The sequence below is a fragment of the Schistocerca piceifrons genome, chromosome 9 (genome assembly GCF_021461385.2).
Source record: "Schistocerca piceifrons isolate TAMUIC-IGC-003096 chromosome 9, iqSchPice1.1, whole genome shotgun sequence".
Taxonomy (NCBI): domain Eukaryota; kingdom Metazoa; phylum Arthropoda; class Insecta; order Orthoptera; family Acrididae; genus Schistocerca; species Schistocerca piceifrons.
The window spans coordinates 143,438,190-143,457,964 of record NC_060146.1 but is presented as its reverse complement, the minus strand read 5'-3'; the positions used below and the strand labels follow the sequence as shown (position 1 = coordinate 143,457,964).

Sequence of the window (19,775 nt, the reverse complement as noted above, 5' to 3'; positions counted from 1 at the left end):
ACCTTGGCTACAAAAAAGTGTGTTATTGGCAGACAGCTAACACTATGACAGATGCCTGTAAAATGAAGTGGATGGGGGCTGCTCCTCAATTTTTGTCCAAATATGAGAATGCTGCTGATGAATTTTCCATCCGCATCGTAATGAGAAATGGAATGGAATGGAATGCCCCTCAATTTTTGTCCAAATATGAGAATGCTGCTGATGAATTTTTCATCCGCATCGTAATGAGAAATGGAACTTGGGTTTCAGATACGGATCCGGAGAACAACCGTCTATCTATGGAACAGAGATAGAGAGAGAGAGAGAGAGAGAGAGAGAGAGAGAGAGAGAGAGAGCAAATCTCAACTCCAGAAAAGAGTTTTTCTGGACCTAAAGGGTTTGATTTGATCCATGTGGAGTTCACCTACAGGAAAAACAAACAATTCAGAAGCCCATCATGAAACTCTTCAACAGTTTTGGCACGCCACCCCATACAAGAGATATGGAATGTTGTCAGCAATGGTGTTTTTGATTCATGACAATGCATGCCCTCATCCATCAGCATGAACACACCAAAGACTTCAATTTACTAGAGGGAAGTTTTTGGACACACTGCCTAGAGCTCAGAGTTGGCACCAATTGATTTTCACTTATTCCCAATTATTGAGTGGAAAACAGTCTGCAGACAATGACGATCTTAAACAAACAGTGACATCGTGGCTCAAATCTTTGCAGAAAAACAGTACATCATAGGAACGAAAAAAAATCGGCCCCACATTGCAGTAAGTGCCTTCACAGCTATAGCGATTATCTTGAAAACAGAGTAAGGTACTGTAACATTTTTTACAAAATTGTGTGTTGATATCTTTCATTTAATTATGCCAAAGTGTTCTTTACTTTCTGGACGACCCTCTTATATGGCTGCACCATTACACCGAACAATGACATTGTCACTTTGCAACAAAACTGTCACCTTCGAATCTATACTTGATCTCGAGCTGTGCTGCAAAATAGTACCAACACAATCTACATAAAAAAATGGGAGGGCAACATCAATGATTTAAGTGGAACAGCACTATGACAAGCTTCACTGCGGCCTCTTTTACAGCTGTCTTTCTTGTTAACATTTACTTACTGAGGCAGTTTAGTTCCACAAGCAACTGGACAAATTTCAACAAAAATGCATGTTTCAATCATCTTATGATGAAGGATTATCCACTCAAAACTAGTTACGAGTTTTCAGTAAACGACAACAAGAAACCAAATGTCATGTAGTTATGATGAAAAATCTTGAAACATATTTCAGTGCTTCAGTCAGCAGCGTGTGTCATATTGAAACAAAAATTGTAATATTGTGAATGGTAACTTGTCAGTGGACTAATTGCCTTATGAACGTGCAATGTGTTCAAGTTTTTAGTAAAACTGCCCACTCCATTTTGTATACATTATTTTAATCACTGACATACCTAATAAAATATTCTCCGGTTTCAAGCCGCACCAAGTGGTTAACTGTCCACGTGCTTTCGGCAGACATCTCCTCTGCCACTGTCAAATGGTTAACTGTCAGCTGAATGCCACTGGCATGCTTATACAGCTGTGCTGCCATTAGTGACGTCATTGGTGCCTAGTCCCGTGCCACATGTGGCAATGTTTAGGTGGCGTGACAACTGCGCCCTCCGCGGGGAGCCGAAGGGGATGCAATGGTTGCGCCACCAAAACATTGCCACATATGGCGCGGGGCTAGGCACCAGTGATGTAACTGACAGCGATGGAGCTATATAAGCACTGCAGCAGCATTTAGATGACAGTCAAGCACTTGACAATGGCAGAGGAGATCTCCGCCGAAAGCCCATGGACAGTTATCCACTTGACACAGCTTGAAACCCAAGAATATTTTATTGATGGACATCAACTGCAAAAGCATGCATTCATACTGACGTAGCTTTCTTCTCCAGGTATTGCATACAATGGTCTCCAATGAACTCACTGCCTCGAAGCCAACCAGACAGAGGTATAATTCATGTTGTACCTCCACTTAGAGCCAAAATCAGTTCCTGGAACCGTGATGCTCTACAAAATGTTACATTTTCTACCCACCAACACAAATTACAGCTTGTACTTTTATGATTGACATCTTTTATATATGAAATGCTCCATCTCTCATAATCTTTGCTTCAGCTGATGCCGATAAGGTTCTCACAGGAAATTATGTGCAGAAACGTTGCATTGGATAGAAGATGGTGAGACATTCTTGAACACAATTATCTTCAGCAATGAGTAACATTTCATATCAATGGCAAGGTGAACACCCACAAATGCAAAATATGGGGCAGCAAAAAATCCACAAGCAGCCCTGAAACACACTCAATACAGACCCAAAGTTAATGTGTTTTGTGCCCTTTGCAAATTGAAAGTGTACTGTCCTTTCTTCTTCATGGAGAAAACTGTCACTGGTATTGTGTATCTGGATATGCTTGAAAATGTTTTAATTCCACAGATCGATGAAGATGACTGAAATTGTACGAATTACTACCAGCAAGATGGTGCATCACCCCATTTTCTCATGTAAGTTCTAGGTTTACTCAACCATTTCCCACGTAGGTGGATTCGCCATGAAAGGCTAATCATTTGCCCACCTCACTCCTCGTACTTGACTTGAGCAACTGGGTTTCTTTTTCTGGAGTTTCGTGAAACACCACGTGTAACTTCCTCGCCTCCAAACAATTTACTTGGCCTGAAAAACTGAATCTATGCAGCTGTTACACAAATTATGCCCAATCTACTGCAACGAGCGTGGAAAAAATTGATTACCGGTGGGACGTTTGCCATTTCACAAATGATAGTCACATTGAACCAAATGATGTGAAACTTGAGTCTGTTTGCTCCAAACTGCCACGTCTATCGATTCTGCAAGTTATCTCAATTACTTTCTACAGTACTCCAATGTTAAAAAGTCCTTTTCATGTCACACTGTATACAGTAGGAGTAACGAACTACAGTGTCAAAAATCAAACTGTCTGACCTCGGACGCCGCCATCCTGAGGCGGTAAACTGGAGGCATCGGCAGAACGTGCTGTGCCTCCCCAGCTCCCAGCTCCTGCAAGTAGCGCTTCTTCGGCGGTTTCGGTGGTCCAGTAGCCGGAGGGACCGGGGGCGGCGTCAAGGGGGCGGGGCCGGGGGGCGGCAGTGACGCCAGCAGGCTGCTCAAGCTCCCCATCTGCGTCTCGTCTGCAAGCACCGTCACAGCATTTAAATCGGGCACCTGTAAAATGTCTGTTAGATACTAGATATGGCACCCACTTATTACTTTTATGGTATACTTGTTATCCAGTTGAAGAGTTCATAGTGTTTTCATTTTGGATGTTGTAATTCCAGCTGCTATGGGTTTATTTACCAATGTCATTTTTATTTGCAGTTCACAGTTACTATTTGAGTTTACATTTTGTCATTTGGAGGTAGTGAGTGGAGCTATGGATGCTAGAAAATGGAGTGCCAAGTGGAGAAATCTAAACACTTCTGACATTCTTCTGTCGGAGTTCAATAGAGGGTGACAGCAGCGGAGGCAACAAGAAAGATTTGCCCTGCGTACGAGGATAATGCCACTGGACAGAGCACGGCAAGAAAATAGTTTTCGGGCTCTGATATTAGTGATTCCACATTCAGGAAGCACTTTGGGGTTTGATGAAGATCATTTAACGCATTAATCCACAATAATCAACATCAGTGTATATGATAACTGGGAAAAGTGAAGAAGTGTGATCAATGTACCATCGTGAGACATTTACATGCATTGGGTAAGGTTAAAAAAAATCAGGTGTATGGGTACCACTTGATCTATGCCAAAAATCACAAAAATCTGTAGGTGGCTGTATGTGCATCCCTGCTTGTTCATCATCAATTGGCTTGTGAACAACACCAACCACTCTTATCCTTTATCATTACTGGTGACAGGAAATGGTGTCCTTATGCTAACATAAAGAAAGGAAAGGAATGGTTGAGCCCAAAACAAAGCAGCAACTTCTTGTAAAAACACCTGTGCGCATCCACGAAAGATAATGTTACGCATCTGGCGGATCAGCAATGGTGTGGTGTGCTATGAATTGCTTCCCTGAGGTGTAACCATCACTGCTGACATCTACTGTCAACAACTGAGATGCTTTGCATATGGAAACCAAGAACGATGACGAGGAAGACCGCATGAAGTGATGCTACTCCATGGTAACACCCAACCCGATTCTGCTAGACTGCCAAAAAAAACTTTACAGGAATTGGGTTGGGAAGCCATTCCGCAACCACCTTATTCACCTGATCTTGCACCATCAGATATTCACCTTTTCTGTTCTCTGTCAAATAACTTTCAAGGAACTTCCTTTCCAGATGAAAATGCACTCCAAACATGGCTCAGCAAGTTCTTCACCTCAAAACCATGTGATTTCTACAGTTATGGAATAAAAAGGTTACCCCAGCATTGGCAGACTGTTGTAAATAGTGCAGGAGACTATATTATTGATGACTACAGTCTCTGTTAATAAGTATTTATGTGTTTATTAAATTTAAGGAAAAACACTATGAAGTTAGGCACTAACCTAATACATCTGTTGTGCTTTTTATTCAGATAAGTCATTGTTTTCACATATTTCTACAGACACTACATATTTTTAAAATCATTAATTCGACCTAAAATTTTATTCTTAAGAAGTACATCAAAGGTTACCTGCGTAGTTTACTTGCAAAATGAGTGCACTTAAGCTGCTGGACAAGTTAGTGACATCACTGTGGAAACTCTCAAAAATACAAATTTAAAAATTTAGAAGGTCCAGATTGTTTCATTTTATGATACTAGATACAATGGGAACCATACAGGCAACCAGAAGCACATTTAAAGTTTATTCAAAACTTACCTAGGTTTTGACAGATATAAACCTGTCTTCTTCCTAAAAATAGGATACATTGCAAGCAGTACAGGGAAGACATAATGTGCAGCAAAAATAAACATAAAAATTACATACAGTGTAAATATACAGAAACGAAGTCATAGGGCTTAGTAAACAATAAAATAATCCACATAAATGCTGTGGCATAGCCATATGACTTACTCAACAGTAAATTGTTCCAAGTAAAATCTAAGTTAGATGTGCATCATACACACATACATACAACTGGCATGACAGAGCGGACAAGCTAGCAGTAAACTTACACCAATGAGGTGTTCACACAAGAAGTGGTGCCAACCACAAAAAACACCTGAAATTCAAATGACATTACAGAAACAGTAATCTAACAAAAATTATAAAAAAGCAAATAAACCTATGCAAATGGTGAACAAAACCACGAAGCACATTAAAGTAGGATAATGACAAATAGCATCTTTGAGAAAAGTAGCATCTCAAAACAGAGCGGAAACCAGATGCAGCTGCTATGTCTGTCTAAGAACAGGCTGAAAGCCATCAGAAGAGTTATGCTTTCAAGCAAATTTTTAGCACAGTTTTAATTATAGGGGATTTATCCTTAATGAACAATTACAATCAGGCATAAATCTTCTTTTTAGGTTGGTTGGTAAAAATAGGACTCATAGCGTCTGCAGCAGCTGTATTGCACACTGATGGGGGTAGCGACTTCTGCAACAAATGGTAAGTACTGAACAGAATAGACAACAAGTCAGTTGTCAGCGGGGAATTCGAATGCTCACTCATAATTTTCTATAGTTCATAAATAAATTTAGCTGATATTTTGTTCTATTAGGTTGAAATTTAATGATACCATCACTATTTTTGCCAAAATCAAAAAGGAGGCATACAAGTAGGTTACTGCAGTGGTAAATGTATATCTCAGATTGCACTACACATCAACCAGTTATGGTAATCCTATTTTTGAGTTGAAATGCTGACTGAGCTGCAAACTGCCACATTCCAACTTAACCTAGCCCTCGGCTGTGCTACAGACCAGTCTGTCAGCATATCTAGTGTTCTTCCATTTATTTTCATTGGCTTTGTAAACTCGCAACCAAACCGTCAAATTTTATCCTAACCTAGGCTAGGTCTCAGGATACCTTACAGGCAACTTTGTCAGCACATCTAGTTTCCTTCCATTCACATCGATTGCCTTCACCAATCACAATCAAACTGTCACATTCCAAACTAACGTAGGCCTACGACTTCATTGCAGGTCAGTTAGTCAGTCAACATGTATAGTTTTTTTTTCCATTCATCAAGGGATTTTCTCTGCCCGAGGACTGGATGTCTGTGCTGTCACCACCACCTGTGACAGTGGCTAGATTGGACTGTGTAAAAATTGGGACTTTGTATGGGCGCTGATGCCTGCGCAGCTGAGCACCTCACAAACCAATCAGCATCATCCATTCATCAAATAAATATGAAAGACAGTAGCCAACCTCCAAACTCATAATAACCAGATCAGTGAAAGTTGCGCTGACACTCTATACCAGAAACAAAAGTAATCAATTGGTTTAGTTGCAGACAGGCACAATTAAAAGTGTCTCTTAATTGTACATATCTGCAACTAGACGTGCCTTCTTTACGGTGAGCAGCAATCTGCCTTTCCCTACATTGCCGATATTCCTACCAGGAGTTTCTGTTGTTTAGTCAACTAGTTTCTTCTGCGTAAAGAAATCTTTACATTCCGCGATTCTCACCGCCTAACATATTCTATTACCTGATTGGCTATGACCAATGTCAACAAATTTTCATCATCACGCAAAGCAAGAGCCAATGACATCATGTGCACTTCAGCTGAGTGTTCTATTAAACTGAGAAGTAACCAACAGGGTAGGCGAAAGAAGTGCTAAGTAACAAGAGTGATTTTTTTTATGAATTTTATGTAATATAGTCAGTTAATTTCAAAGACAAGGTTATAAATATAGAAAGACAATAATTCATATAGAAGTGAATTCTAGCTGTCCATATGTAGCTAGAAGTTACTAGAAGGTTGTGTATTTGAAAATATAGCTGGTAAGATCATAATTCCAATCTTAACTAAACTTAGATTTAGCACTTCCTTCTGATGATGGACACCATTTCATCTCCAGACCCACAATACATTATCATCGATATTTATTCTGCTGTATTAAGAGTTGTGAGTTTTCTCTGAGTAACAGGGAAATGGTGTGGACCTGGTGCCACTCACCTGTGAAGTTTGGACAGTGGCTGCTGGTCACTCTCAAGTGGTTGGATGGAGGTTTCCAAAGAACAGACAAAACAGAATGTAACATTGACACTGACTGAAAGTAATTTTAACGTACCAATTTTTTCAGTTAGTGCTCTCAAAGACCTCGTGTAAACTCCACGATGATATTAACAAATCAGCAGTGACTTATTTTGGAGTCCGCCACTGACATCCTGGGTTCATCACAAAGAAATAGCTGACTTACAGAAAACCAAACCTCAAGTAACTGAGGAATATTTCGCAATGCAGGCTTTCCTCAAAGCTAACCAGTCTGAAAATAAATGTATCATCAGTTATTTTAGCATGCAAATCTTTCTCCTTTGCTGTTTTCTTTATTTTCAGAAACAAATTAAAAATCCACACATGCTTTCCTCAGTATCAGACAAGGATGAAAATGTTTATAAAGTTTACCACTTCAGCTACTTGTGTCTGATGGTGAATGAAAGCCAATGACATAACTGTCAACTTCTTGCCCAACTTGCTACTCTAATAGCACAATAACTGACACACCTGCTTCCAATCCTCATGAAACAGTCCAAAATGCACTAAGAAGGAAGCAAAGTTAAGAGATAGCAAAATATACATAGGACAAATAATACACATGCCCAACAAAGCTACAATGGCCGAACAAAGTCGTATTTCCTCTGGCCACACCATGAATTACAGGAAAACAGAGAAACTGCCCACAGCCTCAGCCCCTAAGGATACAGTGGTCAAAGAAGTTGTGGAAAAGCAACTACCGAGCAGCCTGCTCAACCAAGAACAGTGTTTTCAGCTCGACAAGGAAATCACTCATTTCATGTCTAGACTCCCAGAGTAATTATTGTTCCGAGTCTTCATTGTCCAGTCTTCCAAAACATAGCATCCAGTTTAATAAATAACCACAATTTATTACCACTGTGAATTTGCTGACTAGCCACTTGCTATGTTTTATTCTTAGATGTGCGAAGTTTTATCTAAGACCGTCTGTCATGTTCCAACTGTCATATCACTGACACAAACGCAAATATTCCACAGAACACGGTGAGCATAAGGACATTTCCCTAATTACAAAAATTTATTTCCAAGGAACCACTCTAGATACAGTTACATGGTTTGATGCTACTGACAGTCGAATTTCAATCGTGGGCAGTGATTCAACAAGAGGAAGCATCACCACAATGCAAATCATTTATTCACCAGTTATTGGATAAAACCTTGCTGGACAGATGCAGTGATAGATACATTCCAACACATGGCCACCACTTTCACCAGAGAGAACCGTTCTTGACTTGTTTTATGGGGTTCTGTTAAGGATGAAATGCTCAGTTTAACAAGTCCTGGTGTGTGAACTCATGGCATGAATACTAGACTCTGTAGAGAGGCTCAATAATAGCTGGTGAATAGAAACCCATGAGAGGAAAACAAACTCACCTTGCGACCCAATCTATGGGAAGCACAGAGTACGAACCCATGTAGAGACGAGCACAGGAACAACACAGCACATGACGGGTGCAGATGACTAATGGCTAAACAATCTGCAACAACACACAACGCTATGTGCAAGGGGAGATCCACAGTGGTTGAACTCTGCCACCCGGATGTAAACACATCCGCCAATGAGTCTGCCCACACTATGCATCACGTGCGCCCTCTATGGCAGGTCTCTGCACTATCCACACCAACCTGGCTGCCTCTACGATGACTTCTGATGGCAGGGATACTAAACCACCATTTGCAACAAACAGAGTGAAAAATTCATTCTAGGAACAACCCCCCAGCTGTGGCTAAGCCATGTCTCCTCAATATCCTTTCTTTCAGGAGTGCTAGTTCTGCAAGGTTCGCAGGAGAGCTTCCTTGAAGTTTGGAAGGTAGGAGACGAGGTACTGGCGGATTTAAAGCTGTGACGACGGGGTGTGAGTCGTGCTTGGCTAGCTCAGTGGTAGAGCACTTGCCCGCGAAAGGCAAAGGTCCCGAGTTCGAGTCTCAGTCCGGCACACAGTTTTAATCTGCCAGTAAGATCAGTATATATACATATCATAATCCTCTATAAATACAACTTTGTTATCGGGGAACACTCACCCTGTATGTCATTGCATCAAGTGGTTTTAAATCAGTTACCAACTCACACTGACAATATCTATAGAGTTGTCAACCAAAACAACACCAGTCCCAAATGCATGCCTAAAGATGATGGAACAACAGACACTTATTATTTTGAGGTTTGTGTAGTGTGAATACACCTCCATTTGAAGGTAAAGACAACATTCCTTTCCATTTGGTAGACAGCCAAAATGTATCAACCTTCAGGAAAAATGTTAGCACAAAACTATACAGGGGACAGTGATCTTGGCACCGCTACGGGCAAACACAAATGGTCACTCTTGACAACCAAGTCCCAGTACAGCAATAACATGCCAGAGCACTGCAACAGATTCATCTGCCGCGAGTAGTAGCACGAGATGAGAAAGTCACTCGTACAACAAGAACTTAACACGATGCCTCTGTAGATAATTAAACAAATAGTTTTGTGCTGTGGGCAACCACAGCTGAAGTAATCCATATACTAGGTGTGACAAAGTAATGAGATTGATGTGGGAGGAGGGGGGGCGGGGGGGGGGGGGGGGGGGGGGGGGGGAAGAAAAAGAAGTTTAGTGTTTTCTCCTTCGAAGTAGTTCCCTTCTGATTGCACACACTTTTTCCAGTGCCTCTGCCATTGACGGTAATATTTCTGGAACTCATCTTCTGTAATATCCTCAAATACCCATGTCAGAGCTTTGTGTTGTTTGAAAATGGTGTCCTTTGACCACCATTTTGACTCTTGGAAATAGAAAAATATTGCATGGGGCGATATCTGGTGAATAAGGTGGCTGTGGTAGTACTGAAATTTGTTTTGAGGTTAAAAATTGCTGTACTGACAGAACAGTATGGCATGGCACATTATCATGATGCAGAATCCAAATATCAGCAATGTTGGCACAGACACAAAGAACTCTTTTTACAAAGTCTTTCTAAAATTTCTTTATTGTAATATTGGTTAACTGTTTGTCCAAGAGGCACCCACTCTTTATGAACAATTCCCTTGAAATCAAAGAAGCACACAAGCATGCATTTCACTTTTGATTTTGACATGCGAGCCTTTTTTGGTCAGGGTGATCCCTTTGAGCACCATTGCGAACTTTGGCGTTTTGTCTCTGGATCGTACTGAAAAACCAACTTTCATCACCAGTGATAACACAACTCAACAATTCTGGATTGATTTCCGTTTGCTCTAACAGATTGGCTGCCACATTTTTCCGTGTTTCTCGCTGTTGTGGTGTGAGATTTTTGGGGACCATTTTTGCACAAATCTTTCTCATACCAAGATCTTCATTTATTACTAGACGAACCATTTCTCGATTGATGTTCAGTTCTTCTGCAATCATTTTCACAGATAATCTTCAATCAGATCGTACGAGTTAACGCACCCTGGCCAAGTTGACATCTGTCCGTGAGGTTGATGGTCATCCACTGCGGTCTTCATCTTCAATATTCGTTCTGCCTTCACTAAACATTTTATGCCAACGAAAAACTTGAGCTCTTGACATAACCTCCTCTCCAAAAGCCTTCTGAAGCTTATCGTAAGTTGTCGTCGCATTTTCACCCAGTTTAACACAAAAAGAAATGGCATACCGTTGTGCAATATTATGTGGTTCCATTTCTGTGACAAGAGACACAAACACGTGTTAACTTATTACAGCACAACTCACAATTGAGCAGTTGCATCGATGCGCTGCTTGGACTAGAAGCAGCTTATAGACCAAGGTCAAAGATATTGTGCCTACGCAAGCCTGCAGGGTTGCCACATCTTGCAAAGAAAATCAGTCTCACTACTTTATTGTCGCACCATGTATGACACACAAACTGCTTCCAGCTGCATATGAACCTCACTTTATAGAAACTAGACCAGTTCCGCAAATGAAATTGCGTTGTCAAGTGTACACACCCAAAACAATAAGCCCATTGTGTGAGAAAGAGGTGGACTCAGCCTTCTCCTAACAAAATTCTGTTACCTGCAACACACAGTGTGTATGTACACCTTGTGATGCGATTGATATCACAAAACTGGTTGCATTCTAATAAACAGGTTCATAGACAGATAATTAAAATCGGCAGTGACAAGAGAGACTACTGTACCCTACCTGCCAGCTTTCCAGGAGTAATGGGACCACCGCACGCCGTGTCACACTCCAGTTTTAGGGGTCTTGTCTGGTTGGACGGTCTCGTCACCAGGGTGCGCAGTGGCGGAGCGGGCAACTTGTACCACTTGAAGTCTGGATTCGCTTGTAGAAATGCCTCTTTATACTGAAACAGTGATCACGCATTTTTTTAAATTTTTTTATCATTCACTACAGTATTAGTAATTTAGTCGTACAACGATACAAAATTTGTCAACTTAATAGAAAGAAAAACAGAAGTCGTACACATACAGGTGTATTTAACAAGGAGAGGACAGGTATGCAGTAGGAACCATCACCAGCATTTGCCTGAAGTGCCTTACAAAAATTGCAGAAAAACTACATCTAGATTGTCACGCGAGAGCAGAAATGTACCGAGTGTATCGCAGCAGCTGTCGATTCCTGTGAGATCTGCACGCATTGCTGGTGATAAGCAGGACCCTTTCTGACCCAGAGAAATCTTGGGCAGTGCCCCTAGAGATAGCTGCAGCTGGAGAAATGCAAGTGTCCATAGAGAAGAAAGAAAGCAGTCGCCAAAGTGAGCGAAAGTAAGTAACACGGTGTAGTGTGGAACCAAATTAGCAGCGAGTGTGCTTGGCTTCCGGCACGCCTACCAAGTTTCCCCCTTGCTGATGCGATGCTTGTGGACCGAGGAGAGCATGAGGCTGTGGCAAGCTGCCTTCCACTGTTTCCGTTACTGAGTGTGGACAGAAGTGAGAAGTGAAGGGGGTGGGGGTGGGGGGGGGGGGGGGGGGTAGCTAGTGGATAGTGATGAATTTCACTAGCGAGAATACTGACAAATCGGTGGCTGTCTGCGATCTCAAAGTACTATGGGTATTTTGTTGGAGCAATGCACTTAGCAATGACAGGTTATGTTAGACAGTGCTGCACTGAATTATTCAATCTGATTAAGCCAAAGTGTTTGGCGCAGCTGTGAGTCGGAACTGCCTCCTGGTAGACACTTGTGCAGATATTCAGATATTTGTTTATTGAAGGTCACAGTGTCAAACTGTTTCTGCCTAACAATTCCAGTTGAGCTTAATTTGATTCCATCTGATTGTGCTGCATAACAGGTTATTGGTTCCGTGAACCTATCCTGTGGCACATTAAGATTAAAGGATTTTTTTATGAATTTGTGACTGATGTGTAACAGGTTCTACCCTGATGGACGAAGGAAATTATTGTTAACCTGTTCTGAGGCACATTAACATTAGGAGACTTATGTATATGTTGCTGTCAGGTGTAACAGGTTCTCTCCTGTTGGAAGTAGTCGTTTATTGTGACTGTTGAGGGGCACATTTAGAACTAAGCCTTCCAATAAAGAGTTTAGTTACTTCTGAATTATGATGACTGTTGGGCAAATAATAGTTGTACAGAACTAAACACATTTAGTAACTGCGTGAATCCTGTTATTATGCTTTAATGTTACCTCTCATGACCGTTTGATTGGGTTAAAAAAAAATAAAAAAATTTGTGCGAACAAAGCAAACTGTGGTTCACATCATGAAGGAAAATATTTTGCTACTATTGATTCATGTTACTGATGTACTTGTGTACGCATTTCTCTGAAGGCAGGTTAGCAGTACGACCGGATTAATGTACACGTGTTTCTTAGAACGCTTCATGCAAGTGGAGGATAATCCACTATTTGGCACATTTACTTGTTGTTAATTGAACTGATTAAACAGCTCTGTTGAGAAAGATAAATTGATTATTGTATGACATGATCTATTTTGAACTATCAACACAGTTGTTTATAACAACAAAAACAATCATTTACTGACAAAATTATTTAATTGGGTAGATAAAAAAACTACTCACCAAGCGGCGGCAGAACACACACGTAATTGGCAAGCTTTCGGAGCCAGTGGCTCCTGCTTCAGGCAGAAGGGTCGAAAGGGAAGGAAGAGGGGTGAAGGAAAAGGATTGGAGAGGCCTAGGGAAAGGGGTAGATTTCGGGAAAGTCACCCAGAACTGCATGTCATGAGAGACTTACCGCACGAGATGAGAAGGAAAGACTGATTGTTGGAGACTGCATCGGACAAGATTTGAAAATCTTAAGAGCTTAAAGGTGGAAGAAAAGGTAATATGCAGACATAGATTACTGCTTAAACATCACGCATGAGTTGATAAGCGTGAAAAGCTAAGTGCATCACACTTAACAAGAGGTGGGAGGGGGGTGGATGTAGGGGGTGGGGGGGGTGCGAAAAATAGATACGACGAGCATCTTTCATTGCAGTTCTGGGTGACTTTCCCGAAATCTACCCCTTTTCCTAGACCTCTCGAGTCCTTTTCCTTCACCCCTCTTCCTTCCCCTTCAACCCTTCTGCCTGAAGAAGGAGCCACTGGCTTTGAACACTTGCCAATTACAACAGTCTTATGTGTGTGTGCTGCCACTGCTTGCTGAGTAGATTTTTTATCTATCCAATTACATTGCTACATTATGATAGTTTGACATTATTAAATTTCTGTTAATGGGTTTCAATGCTTAACAGAGTGGAGAGTAAATTTTAATTTATACACTGTGAATAAATTTTGTCGTCTGTAATTATTGTGATGTCAAAACACCCAGCACACACCGCACCTTCACTTTGCGGCTTGCTGTCCCACCTACATCCTCCTGAATCACACGCCAGTGTGCTAACAAGTGCACTACATCGTTCTGTTACACCTAGCATGTATGTACATATGTATGTATGAATGATGACGATGCACACTAGCACATGGCCTTAGGACCAAGCCCACGCTGCCCTGTCTCTGTTCCATCTTTACGTCTTTCTTCTGCCCATCTTAAAAACCGAGTGACCATCCCCTGATGATGATCGAGATACTGAGCTCAGAAAAACTGTGTGACAGAAGTATTATGCACTACCAATCCTGGGTGCACAATTTTCTTGTACTTTCTGAACGAAACACACACATGAGTATGGTAAGAAGTGGCACTGGGTGAACAATATTTGCATTCTAACGGGCCCCAATATTCCCAGCGGCATCACGGAGGTTGACAAGTCATGAAGGCCTGCTCAACAATCACATGACACAAATGCACAATGTGTGGCAGTAATAAATGGAAGAGTTTCAAACCATCACTCTGCTTAAAAACTGACAATTTCATGAACAACTGCATTAACTCCTGCCCTCCACCCCTCCAATATACATAGTACAAACATGCAATAAGTGTCTTCATGCAGGATATATGCAACACCATCCATTAATCTGTCTTATTTGATTTTATGCAGAACAGTAAAGAAATTTTGTTGATGTAGCAAAGGAGGCATGTGGGAGGGAGGGAGGGGACGGAGAGGGAGGGAGGGAGGGAGGGAGGGAGAGAGGGTGTGTGTGTGTGTGTGTGTGTGTGTGTGTGTGTGTGTGTGTGTGTGTGTAGGAGGGGGGGGGGGGGGGGGGTTAGTGTCACCCTTGGAAAACAATTGTGTAGGCTAGCATCGCAGGTACACCGCACTGCAGCCATACGCCTTGGTGGCCCCTCATTTGCGAGTCATCTACAATATAAATTAAATTTCTAGTGATTCACTACAACCATTATGAAAGCACTCATTTGAAAATGGCACTGTAGCTTAGCTGTTAAAGTATTTGATAAATATACTGCAGGTTTTGGGATCAAATTCCATTGAGCACAATCAACTTTCTTTTTATATACCTTTATCGAAATAACTGATCATTATTTCTGGACAATTAATTAAAGCATAATTTTTTCATTTGTATCGTTTACTGCATGTTTTTAATCATCACAGTAACTTTCTATTGGGTCCCTTTTTTTACTTCATTTTATTCTTTTGTTCATTTGGAATATTTACCCATGTTAATTTAATCAATCTTATGTATTTACTTTGATTTAATTGCTTGCTTCTTGTGATTCAATATTTTCATCCACCTTATTGCAATCACTGTATCTGTTACTCATTTTACTCAAATTTCATTTTGCATATAAAACCTGCTTTCATTTAATCTTCACCTGCACTATTCCACCCATGGTGCACAAATAATCTACGTTTTAAATTTCTGCGTGACAACTACCACAGGAAAAAAAAAAAAGAATATCTTTTAAACAAAAATAATTTTTTTACCACACTGAACAGCCAATAGAAACAGATCATTTCACCTTTTATTTTTTTATTCAATAAATTTGCACTTCAAAAAATGCAAGTACCATGACAGATAAATAAGATTATAAATAATCTTATGGAAAAAGATTCCATATGAAAAAAGAATAAAAGGAAGCAAAAAATGAGAATAAATGATGCAGCAAATGATTAAAACTGAGAAGTTAAATTTAAACCAATTAACTGAATAAAAATTATGAACACAATGATTCTGACAGACTTTTTCTAAAAAGGGGATTGCATTTATGGTATTCAAAACCAAAACCTTCTGCATACCAGCCAAATAACATAACTGCTCAGGTACCATGCTGTTTTGAAATAAGGGCTAATTTCAAGGTCCTAGGGAACCATAAGGAATTCCAAGCTTACTTTCTGTTAACTACTTGCAAATGAGGGCTCGTACAGATTATTTTGAAAGGTCGATCTGCCAGTGGAGACCTCTCCACATGAGACAATTTGTCGTATTTTACAGAACACAATAGGCTACAAGCCACGACGAACCTGCTTGGCTAGTTCTGTGTAGGAGGCCTTCTCCCGAGCCTCGAGGTTCGCCCACCACTCCCCGAGTATCTTGGTGACCGAGCGGTTCTCCAGGTGTGGAAAACGATCACGAACGACACCGCGGTGACGCTTGCAGAAGATGAGGAATGCATTCATGGGCCGCCGGGCATGGTGCGGTGGCTCTGGACCTCTGGCACCCTCCGGCTGCTTCCGGATCCCCTCCTCACACTCCGCCTCGTCAGACTGCGACGCTTCTCGCTGCTCCGCCTGAACTCGGTGTGCATTTCCTTTAGCTGTGTTTTGTTCCTTGGCTACTCCCTGCATAAACAGATCACAATATTACAACATACTACCCATATGCGTGTGGCTCGAAGACTAAGTAAGAGAAACCAGTATGTTGCCTGGACAGTGAGTGTACCGTTACAAGTGCCGAAGGGAAGTGCTCTCTACATACATAAATTATCTGATGGATGGGGTGAATACCAATCTGCAGCTACATCCTAAGAGCACTGGGGTTTAAGTGATAGTGTCATCTTGAAGAGACTGTAGGATGATACAGAATGACTTTGAGAGAATTTCTATTTGGCGAAATGCATAGCAGCTTGCTCTAAAGGTGGAAAAATTTAAGTCAATGCAAACGAGTACCAAAAAAAAAATTCTGTAATGTTTAAATACACTATTAGAGGTGTGCTGCTTGACACATTCACGCTGATTCAGTAGCTGAACGTAACATTTCGGATCAGTTCAGTACCTGGACATAATGTTACAAAGTGACATAAAATGGAATGAGCTGGGGAAGGTGAAGGGTAGACTTTGGTTTAGGTAAAGCGTAGCTCATTTATGAAGGAGACTGCATGCAGAGCACTAGAGTGATCCATTCCTAAGTATTTGAGATCTCCACCTGGCAGGATTTAAGGAAGCAATTTTGAAGTGTGCTGCTGGATCTGTTGTCAGTAGGTTCATTCATCACACAATTGCTACACAGAGGGGTCAATCCAAATGAAGTAGTCCAATAAAAATTAAGTTGGTTGCTTGACCATTTTTAAATATGTTATATGTGATTACCCTATAATTGAGAAGTTCAAAACAAGTTTTTAAAAAAAATTTACCTTTCACCTTTACTGAATGGCAGCCATTTTCGTTTGTAAGCGCACGATGATTTTTCAGTTCAGAGATGTTATCAAAAATATGAATAGCTCTGCACTGGGTTAAGTTACAACATTGCAACTGAGATGATTGTTTTTAGAAAAGTGTCCTCTACAACATTGTATATTACACAAAATACCCTAAATTCAAAAATAACCAGTCAAAATGACCTCCAAAGATTGGTACACAAATTTTCAAAAATTTGCTTTTTAGGCCCAAAAATAATTATGAGAGTCTATTTTTTTCCTATACTTAGATATCATACACTACTAGCCTCATGTAGAGCAAGAACACTTTCAAATGTTTCTTTAATTTTTTTATTAATTTTTGAAATTTGAAAATTTTCATTTTTTGTAAAGTTTGGGGTTAGTTATCTCAGGTGGGACTGAATATAAAAGTATGATTTTTGCACAGTTTGTACATCTATATGGTAGGAACATACTGTAAAACTTTCAATATTGATAGCTGACTGTGAACAAAGATATGAATTTTTGAAAATGAGGAGATAATTCACATTACTCTGCAACTGATCTTATGGCTGCTGCCTATACATGTGTGATATTGGTGGGATATAATTAATTATTATTCAAGCAATGTACTGAATTATATACAAAAAGGGGAAACATCACTGAAATTAACATTTATATTATTTTGACATACTTAAAATAAATATTTTCAATTAATATCCTTCGAGATGCGACTGTTCCTAAACCTGGTGGTGAATGTTAAGAACACGTATTTCTTCAGACAGCTTCTGTGATATAGAACAAGACCTCCCAGTTGCTGTCATAAATTCAAGGACTGAAAGTTTCCTTAAAACATTTTTCATTGGTATCCAAACTTTGTCACTAGTAGATTTCTTGAATAATGTTCTTGGGCCAGCAGGGTGGTAAAAATGCATAAAAACAATACTGTTTTCCAAACTTATTCTTTCAACCTCTGCAAGCCACTACTGTCCATCATACACACATGCCACCATGTCATTCAATGTTAAAGACAGTGATGTAATTTTACTGACACAATGACCCTCATAAATTTCGGCTTCTGATGTTACATAGCATCGAACTAAGTTTTCTGCAATGCCAAGGAATTTGTGGAAATGCCTTGTTCCTTTTATTGCTATACAGTTTTCAAAACTGGTCTGATGTGTTGTTTTCATATGCAGAACCACTTCTTCTTTCTTGATCAGAAAATAGGTAAGGCCTTTAATATTATCCTTGCAAAAGACATACATGTCCTGTACCGTGAGAATTTGGTTTGTGGTTAGTCTTTGTAGGTTGGCTTTACTTTGCGTTTTGTTGTACCTCCTACTTCATCACATGCATCTTATAATGGCAAGATGAAAAAAAAAAAAATTATTACATACTTTTGAAACGCATGTACAGCCAAAGTGTTGTGATACAAATAGTTGCTTACAATGCAAATTGAAGAACTGCAAACTTCATCTTTCTCATTTTTAAAATAGAGAATAAATGGATGCACTGTTGCCTGGTCATTGACCCAATGGTACCCTTGTATAGCATCCTTAATTACAAATGTAAAATTTTCTGCATAATCAGCTAACACTATGCATTCTCTTTCATTATGACATGTTTTATTGTTTTAAGTTGTAGAAAGTCCATTAGTTGTAATTGGTTTTCCACATTTTTCTGCAGATCTGAAGACGATTATTGCTAACCAAAATCGGTAATCAGAGGACAAAAAATTTCCTTATTTCAGAAGACAATTACTTTTTTTCTATTAGAATTCGGAAGCTTTTGAAAAGAAGGCACACTGAAATAAAAGGAAGGAAGATTAGGATTTAAAATCAAGCAACAAGGTCATTACAGACTGACCCCAATTTTGCTTTAGGGAATGAATGGGCTCCTTTTAAAAGGGGCCACCCAGGCATCTCCTTTTAGTAATTTGGAAAAATAAAGAAAAAAAACTAAACCTGTTTGAGTGAACAGGGATTTGATCCTCCATCCTCTCAAATGCATGGCCTGTGTTTAATTATTGTGTCAACTCCTCTGCAGTAGAATGATCTGCTTTTTAATCTTGGTATATTTCACAGACATATATGAGAAATGAACAGCAAATTCTCCAGTTCTGACTTTTAAAGCACACATCTCTAATACGTTGGTAGAAGCAGCTTCTGTACCTCCACATAGCTCTTTCTCGGCCGTGGCGCCACTGCCAACAGATCAACAGATCTCTTGATCTTTCAGCACCCCCCCCCCCCCCCCCGCCCTAGGGCAATCGCTGCCAAGCTAGTGTGGCATAGTTACAGATAACTATATATCCTTTATTAAGCACTTTCTCATGGAAGGAATTTCCTGGTTCCATACTTTGCTTTTAGTTCCACATGGGCATTATCAGTTTCAGAACATCTGCAAATCTATGTATTTTGAGAACTGTTATACACCACAAATATTGTAGTGAAGAATAGCTCATTCTGAACTCCTGAAACCCAGGTCACCAAATATACTTCTTTTATAAGTATATGGTATGTAAATTACACTCTGGCTGCTGTAAAGGAAATGCTTTAATTTGCACAATCAACTATGTTAAAAGCTTTTTCTTAACAGCAGCACAAGTGGTGATTTGTGTATATTTGTACCTTAAAGTATCAACAGCTGTGGCAGCACAGTACGAATCATGCTCAAAATTA

At 40.1% G+C, this 19,775-nt stretch overlaps 1 protein-coding gene across 1 annotated transcript in view; it reads right to left on the bottom strand.

Annotated features, from left to right (window-relative positions):
• LOC124717176 overlaps positions 1-19,775 on the bottom strand; it is a 75,679-nt gene that overhangs the window by 54,116 nt on the left and 1,788 nt on the right. The window contains exons 2-4 of the mRNA XM_047243953.1: positions 15,980-16,297; positions 11,322-11,484; positions 3,002-3,207 (exon numbers count right to left, since the gene is read on the bottom strand). Coding sequence (XP_047099909.1) covers positions 3,002-3,207; positions 11,322-11,484; positions 15,980-16,297 — 687 coding nt within the window. The remainder of the gene's footprint in view (positions 1-3,001; positions 3,208-11,321; positions 11,485-15,979; positions 16,298-19,775) is intronic.